The 12,645-nt window shown below is 43.3% G+C and overlaps 1 protein-coding gene across 16 annotated transcripts in view; it reads left to right on the top strand.

Annotated features, from left to right (window-relative positions):
• ZBBX (zinc finger B-box domain containing) overlaps positions 1–12,645 on the top strand; it is an 881,823-nt gene that overhangs the window by 452,621 nt on the left and 416,557 nt on the right. For all 16 annotated transcript variants that reach the window (XM_029616113.1, XM_029616112.1, XM_029616111.1 and 13 more), the window contains one exon: positions 7,691–7,770. In XM_029616113.1, the coding sequence (XP_029471973.1) occupies positions 7,691–7,770 (80 nt within the window). The remainder of the gene's footprint in view (positions 1–7,690; positions 7,771–12,645) is intronic.

Genomic DNA, 12,645 nt, shown 5'->3' on the forward strand with positions numbered 1-12,645 from the left:
TCAGAAGATTCCTATTGCCTGCAGGCGATCGCAGAAGTGAACACAGTGAGTCCTATTACAGACAGGAACCGGTACTCACTCCACGAGGGCCCTTGTTCCTAATCTCTAAGACTCCTTTCAGTCTAAGTCTTTATCGCAGGTACGGAGATCGTGAGTTACCTTTGCAGTTTGCAGATAGGAACCAGTACTCGCTCCACGAGGGCCTATGTTCCTAATACCTTTCTCAGACTCTCTTCTTCCTCAGAAGATATCACATACCTATATCTTATGGATTACTATTACAGATTAACAGATAGGAACCGGTACTCGCTCGACGAGGGCCTATGTTCCTAAATCTCTCCTAGCCTCTCTCCTATTCCAGAAGCCATCGCATACACAGTTATTGTGAGTTCTATTTCAGACTGCCTATAGGAACCAGTACTCGCCTGCGGCTCCTATTCCTGAATATTGAAGACTCTCTGTTGCATAGAAGACATTACAGATATCTACAATTGTGAGTGTAATATCTACCACTGGTTATGTCCAGCATACCCTGTCTACTCACTACCTATAGTCTCTACTTACAGCTCAGCAACTCAGAGATCGTAGTTCCAGTATCAGAGGGACTTCAGCCCTGCCGGGTACATCAACTCACTACTGCCACCTCTGGTGGTTCTACTCCCAGTCTAATAAAGAACTATCTGTGTTTGTCTCAATACTCCAGCCTAGCTGGTGGTCCCTCTCAGGATCTCCATTTGAGGGCGCTGCCATCGGCCCAGGGATTCACTAATTCAACTAAGTGTTACTCCTTACACTAATAGAGCGGTATTATCATCTGCCTCTCTGTGGGAGCCAACCCACATCAGACCATTACTCCTCTTTCTGCGGAAGCTGATCCATAACAGATAGCTATCTCCCCGTGGGGATCATACAGGTTGCTGGCTCATATTTCTACAGGAACAAAGCATAACAGTTGCTACTCCTTCCCTCTGGGGAAGCAGAGCACTAACAGATTGCTAAACTCCTCCTCCTACAGGAGCCAAGCCTATCAGATTGCTATCTCCTCCCTTTGGGAGGAGCTGATCGATACCAGATCACTCACTCCGCCCTCCTGGCGGGGTAAGCGCTAGCAGATTGCTAACTCCTTGGCAGATTCCGTAACAGATTGCTAACTCCTCCTTCAATGGGAGTATCCAGCAGCCAGATTATAACAGCTTCCTCTTGGACTGATCTCTTGTACCTGACCTTGGCCTGTTATCTGACTCTGCATGAACGCTGCCTGCCACATCCTCTAGCTAGTATCCAACTTCCCTTGTATGCTACCTGTTCTGACCATTGGTCTGTTCTTGGATTTCCTTCGCTCACTGGGACTTTGCCTAAGTCCTGCCGACCCCTGAACCCAAGGTCTTAACTGCGGTGACAGGGTTTGATAAAGATGAAACTTAGACCTAGTCCCTGAGCATGTCTGCCTATTGATGGCATGGACTTAATGGGTTCACCTTCTAGGCTGTGTCAGTCATGCCTCAGCCTCAAGGGCTCACTGTCCATAACACTTTGCTGTTTTATTAGTATCCTTTAAAGAAACATCATTCTGAACTATACACATCTGAGCAACTGTAAGCTTTCCCCCATCATCTAATTTATAAACTGCTCTATTTCATTTTTAAAGGTTAGTGCCAGCAGCCTGGTTCCATCCTGGTTAAGGTAGAGTATATCCTATCAGAAAAAGCCCCCGTTTCCTCTCTCAGATTTCTCCAGATAGGAATCACTTTAGAGATTATAAACATTATCATCTTGGAAAAATGTCTGGAATCTAGAAAAGTCATCCATTTCATAGATCCCAGCCTTTTGGAGGGGACAAGAGAGGAGAAAGAGATGGGACAGTGAGTGGTTACTTGTAATGCTCAGTGAAGGTTTGAAAATCCTTACTCCAGAAATATAAATAGGTGGTCATCTATCTTTATTTTATCAGAGGTTGGTCCATATCACTTCAGACCATTGGGTTTTGGAGGTTATGAGAGATTGTTTTGCCTTGGAAATTTCCCGCCGTATTTTAGGTGCTTTCATATTGTCCCCATACAGCTCTTGTCTAAAGAGGAAGGGATCCAGATAGGAGCACATCATCCAGATAGGAGTAGTGATCCCGGTACTGAAATCAGAATGGGTTCAAGGAAGGTATTCAGTTTACTTTCTGGTACTGTAAAGGAGTGCAAGGGAGATCCTCCTTAACAGAATGGGAGCAAGCACTCAGCCTGGTCCACATTAAGAGATTACAGAAAGAAAGTCTGCTTTCAGGATGGTTCCGCCTGAGAGCAAAGATAAGCATTGAGCCCAGGTGGGAACAGAGAGGCCCCAGGGACTCCAGGAGAAGGCAACTCCTGTAACATAGTTGTACTATTTCTGTGAGATGCTGTAATTGAGGAATGCTGACATTTTTGTTTGCACTATAAATAAAAACTACTTAAAAGCTATAGACTTCTCATGTATGTGCCACAGGTACCCAAGAAAGAGGGGACTTTTTGTCTCATTTTAGAGTTGAAGCATGTCAACAGGATGTTGAGGGTGCCTAAGTTCTGAATAGAAACCCCAAGTTCTGTCATGTTAGTGAGACAGGAAGAGAATTTAGGCTTACATTGAATCCAGGGTGGTTATCTCCATATTATTGGTTTCTGTGTTTTGCTGTACTAAAGGGAGTACATCCTTATCTAGATGATTGACTGATAAGATAAAGAAGTTGATGGAAAGTCAGATGTGTCCCAATCTGGTAATACATCTTGTAACACATCTGTTAAAAGAGTTGTTCGAGTGGTGAATTTTTCCAAGAGAAAATTTGTACCTACACTGAAATATTTGTGAGCACATTTTGATAGCAGGAATGGTCAAGAATGCATGACATCAGAGAGAATTCAGAAAATCCAGGATCAAGTTCTCAATCTGATGTTGGCTTGAAATCTCAGGGTGTGGTAGTACCTACAAGTTTTGGCTTCCATGGTTGTGGACCTGGATCTGGTAGCTTGATTGAGGGCACACATGCAGCCATTGCAGAAAGCTCATCTGTCTCAGATATAGCCCTGGTTGCAATTTTATATGATGAGACTTCCACTTTCAGCAGAGGCCAGTGGTTGGATGTATAAATCTTGAAGCATAAATGGATCTGGAAAACCCATTTTAGGTGACAGTGACAACCAATGTCAGATTGTATAGTTGGAACAGGTATCTCATGGCACGTAGTCACCTTTGGAAGCCAGTTGGTTCATCCATTGTTTGAAGACAAGAGCCATAAGAGAAACATTAGAGGAGTTTTCCCCTTTGGTACAAGGCCAAGCGTTTCAAATTTTATCAGACAATGTGGCAGCAGTGGCACATATGAACCATCAGGACAAACCAGGAGTTCATTGGTAGCTGAAGAAGTGAACCTTCTCTTTCTCTGGGCAAAAAAGTATTTACTGGTGCTCTCGAAAGCTCACATAGCATGGGAGAGGGACCTTGGTGTGATAGTGTCTGATGATTGGCAGGTGGCGAAGCAATGTGATATGATGATAGCTAAAGCCAGAAGAATGCTGGGCTGTATAGAGAGAGGAATAACCAGTAAGAAAAAAAGAGATGATAATGCCCTTGTACAGGTCCTTGGTGAGACCTCACCTGGAGTACTGTGTTCAGTACTGGTGCCCGCATCTCAAAAAGGATAAAGACAGAATAGAGGTGGTCCAAAGAAGAGTGACTAAAATGGTGAGGGGTCAGCATTGGAAGTTTTATGAGGAGAGGATGAAGGATCTGAATATGTATACCCTGGAAGAGAGGAGGTACATGGGAGATATGATACAGACCTTCAAATACCTGAAAGGTTTTAATGATGCACAATCATCAAACATTTTTCGTTGGAATGAAATCAATAGAACTAGAAGTCATAAAATGAAACCACAGGGAGGATGACTCAGAACCAATGTCAGGAAATATTTTTTCATGGAGAGGGTGAGAGGGTGAGAACAAAGATAAGCATTGAGCCCAGGTGGGAACAGGGAGGCCCCAGAGACTTCAGGAGAAGGCAACTCCTGTAACATAGTTGTACTATTTCTGTGAGATGCTGTAATTGAGGAATGCTGACATATTTTTGTTTGCACTATAAATAAAAACTACTTAAAAGCTATAGACTTCTCATGTATGTGCCACAGGTACCCAAGAAAGATGAAAACAGTAAAGGAATTCAAAGGGGCATGGGATAAACACTGTGGATCCCTAAAAGCTAGAGGATGGAAATAAAGAAAATAGTGCATGGTGGTAACTGGGGGTAACTTGCTGGTGTGGCAGTTGCTACCCTTAACAAATAAGCCTTGATACTGTTAATGCAACTCTGTCATTGCTGTCTGCTTCAACAGCAGTGGGAAAAGGGGAATTGGATTCAGACAATAACCAAAGAGGGCTCCAACCTATACAGTTTGGGTAACAAATAAACATGTGAGTAACTTGCTGATGTGGCTTTTACTATCCTTAATCATTAAGCCTGATAGTTTTGATGCAGCTCTATCATTGCTCTCTGCTTCCATGGCTAGGGTTAAGGGAAATTCAATTCAAACAGCATCTGAGGGCCCTGACATTTACAGTCTGGGAAACTGATAAGCATGAGAGTAACCTGTACAGTGCAACATATACTTGCGTAAGCATAAGCTTGCTGGGCAGACTGGGAGGATCATTTGGTCCTTTTCTGCCATCATTTCTTTGTTTCTATGTTCTATGAGTAAAGAATGTCCAAGTGGATTTCTTGAGTTGTAATAATTTAGACCCAGGAGAATGGAATTTGCCGGAAGAGGCTTTCTCTCTCATTGTGTTTAGATGGGGGAGACCTCTTTGGTTCTAAGTTGCCAGTCTCTAGATCATTCATCAAGCTTTGCCAGGTCTTTCCTCATGTGGAACTATACATTTGGGCTGCAAAAACGCAAGGAGCGGTACAGTATAGGAGGTGAAGTTCTATTTCATGAAACAAGAGCGTACTCTGGGGGTGATCATATCTGATGATCTCAGGATAGTCAAACAGGTCGGTAAGGCGACAGCAAAAGTCAGAATATGCATGGGTGCATAGGGAGGAGAATGGTGGGCCATAAAAAAAAGAGGTGATATTGCCCCTGTATAAGTCAATGATGAGCCCTTATTTGGAATAATGTATACAGTTCTGGAGACCACACCTTCAAAAGGATGTAAACCAAATGGAGTCAATCCAGAGGGTGACTTTTAAAATGGTTCATGGTCTTCATTATAAAGCATATGGGGACAGACTTAAAGATCTAAACATGTATACCATAGAAGAAAAGTAGGGTAGAGGAGATATGATAGACATTTAAATACTTCCAAGGTTTGAATACAGATGAGGAGGACTTCTTTCAATGGAAATGAGGCTCTGGAATGAGGGATCATGGGATAATGATAAAAAGTGGGTAGACTCAGGAATAATCAAAGGAAATATTTCTTTATAGAAAAGGTAGTGGATACATAGAACACCTCCCAAGTGGAGGTGGTAGAGAAGAGGACAGTATCTGGATTCAAGAAAACATGGCACAAGTACAGGGGCCCTCTAAGTGAGTCATAGGGATTGTAGAGCTGAGCAGTTGATGTGGATGGGCAGGTTAGATAGGCTGTATAGCCCTTTTGCTCTCATGTTTCTATTGACATAGAAAAGTTGCAGAGAAAGGCAACAAAAATGATAAAGGGGATGGAATAGCAATGTTATGAAGAAAGGTTAAATCGGGTAGGGCTCTTCATCTTAGTAACATAGTAATTACAGCAGAAAAAGACTAAATTAGTCCATCCAGTTTGCCTAGAAAGTTTCTTATGGTAGTAACTGCTGCTCTGTGCAGTTAATCCCATGTTTCTGTTAAAGGTAGTAACTGCTGCTCCATGCAGGTTACCCCCAAACCTTATGTTAAGGATAGTAACATCAAAACCAAGCAACTTTCAAGCCCTTAACAAACTTAGTGCTAGCAACATTTTTACAGCATGAGCAGCCTTCTTGATAATTCAGACATTGCTGTTTTAACGTGCTTTGCTTTTGGACTTGGCTGTAGAAGCAGTCCTGTGCTTTTTTTCTGCATATCAGGGAAAAAGCGCCGGATAACTGAGAGGGGATAGAGCTTTATAAAATCATGAGAGGGGGGAACAAGTAAATAGGGAACAATTATTTACCATTTCAAATAGTACTAAGACTGTTGGACACTTTGTGAAAGTAATTAATAGCAGATTTTAAACAAAACAGAAAGGGGTAGATTTTCAAATAGCGCGAATTGGCCTACTTTTGCTGGCGCATCAGGCGCAAGCAAAAGTAAGCTGGATTTTAGTAGATACGCGCGGAGCCGTGCGTATCTGCTAAAAACCTGGATCGGTGCGCGCAAGGCTATGGATTTTGTATAGCCGGCGCGCGCCGAGCCGCACAGCCTACCCCCGTTCCCTCCGAGGCCGCTCCGAAATCGGAGCGGCCTTGGAGGGAACTTCCTTTTGCCCTCCCCTCACCTTCCCCTCCCTTCCCCTACCTAACCCACCCACCCAGCCCTGTCTAAGCCCCCCCCTTACCTTTGTCGGGGGATTTACGCCTCCCAGAGGCAGGCGTAAATCCCCGCGCGCCAGCGGGCCTCTTGCGCGCCGGGACGCGACCTGGGGGCGGGTACGGAGGGCGCGGCCACGCCCCCGGACCGCCCCGGGCCATAGCCACGCGCCCGTACCCGCCCCCAAAACGCTGCCGACACGCCCCGAAAACGCCGCTGCGCTCGGTCCCGCCCCCCCGACACGCCCCCCTCCGAAAACCCCGGGACATACGCGAGTCCCGGGGCTCTGCGCGCGCCGGTAGGCCTATGTAAAATAGGCTCACCGGCGTGCAGGGCCCTGCTCGCCTAAATCCGCCCGGATTTGGGCGGATTTAGGCGAGCAGGGCTCTGAAAATCCGCCCCAAAATGTTTTCACTCAATTCATAATTAAGTGATTGAGTTTGTTGTCGGAGGATGTGATGCAGACATCTAGCATAGCTGAGTTTAAAAGGGGTTTGGAAAAGTTTCTGGAAGAAAAATCCATAAACAATGATGAGCCAGGTAGAGTTGGGGAAAAGCCAACAAGAAATGGTTCTGCGCTTTGAGATTTTCCAGGTACTTCCTAGTCCACTATTGGAGATAGGATGCTGAGCTAGATGGACCCTTGATCTGATCCAGCATGAAACAACTTATGTTTATAAGTTGTACTTTTCTTATACACATATCAACAGTTACCAACAATAAATGTTTTGGAAACAGAATCTCATTTCACTCCCTGGTGAAATGTAAAGAAGAGAGAAAACAATTTTGTTTCCTCAGCTAAGTAGGGCCTGTGATACTTAACCTGCAAAATCATAACCAGGGTGCTAAGAAAACATAGTATGAGAGTCTCAATAGGAGTATATTTGTAGAGTATCATGCTTTCATTGTAATTTATTGGATGGACATTTTAAGTCAGCTGACTCGTGCTAATCCTTTACCTCTCTTTTGAGTCAGATATACTAAGTTTCTTACTTTTTGTATTTGTAAGGAAACATTGATTACATCTGTCACTGTGTTTTACTTGATGTGAATGCCGAAGACCCCCTTATATGATGGGTATCTCAGCTGTTGTCTGTTACAGAGAATTCTGCTGAGCTGTTTGCAATATAATGTAAGCATATTTATCTCTAGTATGATGAAAGTGTATCTTCCTAAATTAGGTTTGTGAGCTGAAACTGGAAGAATCCAAGACCTTTTTAGTAGATGAAACAGACTGTGGCGACTCAGACATTGAACAAAGGTATGTGAAAATGGCCTATTTTTTGGTGATAGAATTAAAATTAATGAAATGGCTACTAACTGCAGCTGTGCAAATATTTAAAAATACTTTTTTATTGTGCATGCTTTCAGCAAGTATATACTATTCACAGCTTATTTTTTAAGGGATGAATTTTCAAAGATTTGTGCTCGTAAGTAGCATCTACTAGTGTACTTGCTCTTTTATAAACCTGAACATACGCGTATATTTTTGCTTTTGCATGTACAGATATGGGTGCAAAAAGCAGGCAGTCTAGGAGTATTCCGGAGGTACAGATAGAATTTACCTACATAAGTTGCTATTTTAAAAAGTATGCAGGTAGCCTGGACAACTTACTCGCATAAATTTACACCTGCAAATTATCTTACATAAGTGATATTAAATCTACTTATTGTGCACTATTGGCTGGACGAGAGGTCTGGGTGAACTGGGGGGAGTTCAGGCTGAAGGGTCTCAATGTCCTGGAGAAGGGTTGGATGAACTAGTGGAGTAATTAGTAAAACTGGTAATTTCACTTACTCGTGCATGTTTTTAAATATACCGACTTATGCATGGAAATCCTGTTTTGCATAAGTCTCACTTTATTTTTGCATGTAAAATATATACATGTATATTTACAGAATAGGTAGGAAAAGTATGCACACTCAGGAGGTAATTTTAAAATAGGTTACAAGTATAAATGTAAGATACTATCATAGCAGTTTCAGAAATCTATGTGCGTAAAATGCACTTAGATGTCTATAACGTAGGGACAATTCAATGGCATATATCTTAGCAATTTTCAAGAGCCCACTTATATTGGTAAAGTGCATTTACAGGTATAAAACCCAATTTTAAGTGTGTAAATGCTTTTTAAAATCAGGCCATTAATGCATTGAAATTCTCACTTTCAATGCATTGTATGTATTTTTGCATAAGCATACATACACGCATATGCTGCAGGTAAAGATATGCATATTTTATAATGCACGTGTATGTGATACACGCAGATTATAAAATACTGTGCACATATAAGCCGCCATGAGCAGTTGTTTGAAAGTTATCCTCCCTGGGCTCATAGGAGTTGCATTCTTAGAAAGATTTTCAAGACGACTTTCTATATTGCTGTCATATTTGCTGAGGAGTTTAAACGGCTCCAAAATGTTTCCTTTATTTAGAATTTCATTGATTTCTCTTTGTCCAAGTAATGGAATCTCTTGTTTTTCACAGAACATCACAACATCTAGAAATACTTTAATATGTTCATGATTCCTCTTAATTAAAGAATAGTTCATGGCATCTTTGGTTTATTTATTTATTTAATTTCTTTTCCTATACCGATGCTCAAGACTAGGTCTTATCGTACCGGTTTACAATGTAACTGAGGGGAACCAATTAACATCAAGGTAGAAAGTAAAGTTACATTAAACAGTTACATTAAACAGTTACATTAAACAGGTTTAGAGGATTTATAATGTTTTCTCGACCTAGTGGTTGCTGACACTACTTGTAGTCATTAGATTTCCCCATGGCAATATTATTTATTTATTTATTTATTTTTATTTTTTTTCTATACCGACATTCCTGTAAAGTATACAAATCATATCGGTTTACAATGTAACTACAACATTCGCTCAGTGGCGGTACAGGGAACAATTAAAAACAATTAACAGAAGAGGTAACAGTGGAGAACAGGTCGGAACTCATTCTTAACTTATCATAAAATAAAATAAAATAAATCCTTTCATATCATCTCGGGACCAGGAGAGATGATAACTAGTGCAAACAGAAATGGGGAGTGTGCTGAAGTGTCCGAACTGGTATGATCACTTGGGAGAGTAAGGTTGCAGGCGATGGGCGATTAAATGTCCTGAAAGGCTTGGCTGAATAGCCATGTTTTCAGTTTGTTTTTTAACATGGAGGGGCAAGATTCTTGTCTGAGGTCGGGGGATAGCGCATTCCAATGGTGAGGTCCTGCTGTTGATATGGCATGTTTTTTCAGGGATGTTTGGCTTGGGGAGCATACAAGGTGTCTTTGTAGGCCCTCCTGATTGGTCTAGAGGAGGTGTGTGGTTTAAGTTGAGTGGATGTGTGGAGGGCAGTGAGGTTGTGTATAACTTTATGAATAATCATGAGTACCTTGAAGAGGATCCTGTATTTAATGGGTAACCAGTGTAGTTTCTGAAGGGTAGGGGAGATGTGTTCTCTTTTTTTGGTGTTGGTGAGAAGCCTTGCTGCTGAGTTCTGAACCATCTGGAGGGGCTTTAAGGAGTTGGCTGGAAGGCTGAGTAGAAGGGAATTACAATAGTCCATTTTCAACAAGATGATTGATTGCAGTACTAGTCTGAAATCTTAGAAGTGCAGGAGTGGTTTTAGGTTTCTGAGGACTTGGAGCTTAAAGAAGCACTCCTTTGTGGTGGTGTTCACAAACTTCTTGAGGTTGAGCTGGTTATCCAGCATGACGCCTAAGTCTAAGCCTAAGTAATCAATAGAGTGCATCTTGCTTGATTCATGTTTTGAGCAGCTCTGATTCAAATGTTTCCAATCTTTAAATCCAGTTCTTGTGAAAGTATCTTCAGTATGGGAATCGAAAAAATATTGGCATGCTTTACAAAACATCCGTTCCTGTGCAAATATCATCTATCTACAGCAGTGCAATAAAGCTTTCCCTCTCAAGTGTCTGCTTTCTGAGTCTAGCCTATCGCTGTGGTTCCCCACGGGGCCCCTCCCCATGGGAGGAGTCATCACCAATGCAACTAAGAGTCCACACTATACCACAAACCCCAGCACCTCTGCATCATTATGTAAAGTTCTTGCTTGCTTCCAGTCTTTCCCAACTTGCAGCACCCCCTCCCTTTCCCACCTCTTCTGAGCATCCCCACTCTCCAGGAGATTCACTGGTTCCACAGCCATCTGCCCCTCTCAGAGTTCAGGCCAGCCACCTCAGACAGTAGTGTCACTAACAAGGCACAGCCATTTCCTCCTGGCTCACCCCCTCCCTTTCAGTGACTTTAGCTTGCCTCCAGTTCTCCGCTCCCCTCTCCCCCTCTACTCCAGTGCCTTCCCATTGAATTTGTGCTACACAGTCTGCTGCTTTTATAGTTATGGTAGGGATCAGTAGCAACCTCTGCTACTGAGTAGGAAGGGCCAGAAGTGATCAGTGCTGCTGGATTCCTCTGGGATTATAAGAAATTTTAGCCATAGCCAAGACTGTATGTATCACCACTGCAGCGGAGATTGGGGACAGCCACTGACACAAAGCTTGAAATTCATTCCTGCTTTCCCACATTGAACCAATGCAACCAGGTCTGATGCATGGGCATTAGGCACCTTAAGTGAAGCTTACAGCCTTGCACCCCCCACCCTTCCTACACACAATTAAAAATTATGCATTTATAATTGATTTTACATAAAAAAGGACATTCAAAGTACAGTCTTCTGAGATAAAACATTATTTATAACAACATGTATACTAGAGATGTGAATCGTGTGCCCGATCGTCTTAACGATCAGGTTCGGATGGTGGGAGGGAAAAATCGGATCGTTAGAGATTGTGAATTGGAATCGTTCCGATTCCAATTCACATTGTAACATTTTAGTGAGGCCTGAGCAGATATTCAAAACCCCACCGACCCCCCCCCCCCCCCCCAAAAAAAATGTTAAATTACCTGGTGGTCCAGTGGGGGGGGTCCCCGGCGCGATCTCCCGCTCTCGGGCCATCGGCACCATTTTGGCTACCACTGATAAAAAGGCGCTGATGGCCGAAAAAAAAACCCACCCGACCCTTTTCAAATTACCCCTTTGCTTCTCCCACCCTCCCGACACCCCCAAAAACCTTTAGATGCACCTGGTGGTCTAGCGGGGGGTCCAGGAACCATCCCTTCAATCGTGCCGGTGCTGGAGGTTTCAAAATGGCGCCGATCGCCTTTGCCCTTACCTTGTCACAGGGAGCGACCGTCGCTCCCTGTGACAAGGTAAGGGCAAAGGCGATAGACTGCCAGTATGGCGCCGATCGCCTTTGCCCTTACCTTGTCACAGAGAGCGACGCTCGCTCCCTGTGACAAGTTAAGGGCAAAGGCGATCGGCGCCATTTTGAAACCTCCAGCACCGGCACCGGCACGATTGAAGGGATGGCTCCTGGACCCCCCGCTAGACCACCAGGTACATCTAAAAGGTTTTTGGGGGGGTCGGGAGGGTGGGAGAAGCAAAGGGGTAATTTGAAAAGGGTCGGGGTGGGTTTTTATTTTCGGGCCATCGGCGCCTTTTTATCAGTGGTAGCCAAAATGGCGCCGATGGCCCGAGAGTGGGAGATCGCGCCGGGGACCCCCCCCCCCCCCACTGGACCACCAGGTAATTTAACATTTTGGGGGGGTTCGGGAGGGTGGGGGAGTGTAAGGAATTTGTTTTAAAAGGTCGGGGTGGGTTTAGAGGTTGTGTTGGTGTGCCGGTTTTCCCACCCTCCCCCAAATAATTCCCGTGCCCTATTTAACGATACAATATAAATGCTCCTGACGATAAATCGTGGGCATGTGTATTGTATCGTGTACTCTAACGGTTTAGAACGATTTTAAAATTATCGGACGATAATTTTAATCGTTCAAAAACGATTCACATCCCTAATGTATACTATATTTACATGCACTACTATGGTGCCAACCACAAAACCCTGCAAAAAGACATTTGGAACCCATATGGTATTAGGCGTATTGTTAGGCATGTTGGGTGTGGACTTGGCTCTTTGAAATTCTTGTGTACACTGAATTACAATATAGAAAACCTCTCATACCAGAATTGCACTAACTGCTAGCACTCAAACAGTAACAATCCTAATTTGAAAAGGCAACACACCTGGCCCTAAAACACCAATATACTTCCTAT

The sequence above is a fragment of the Rhinatrema bivittatum genome, chromosome 9 (assembly GCF_901001135.1).
Source record: "Rhinatrema bivittatum chromosome 9, aRhiBiv1.1, whole genome shotgun sequence".
Classification (NCBI taxonomy): domain Eukaryota; kingdom Metazoa; phylum Chordata; class Amphibia; order Gymnophiona; family Rhinatrematidae; genus Rhinatrema; species Rhinatrema bivittatum.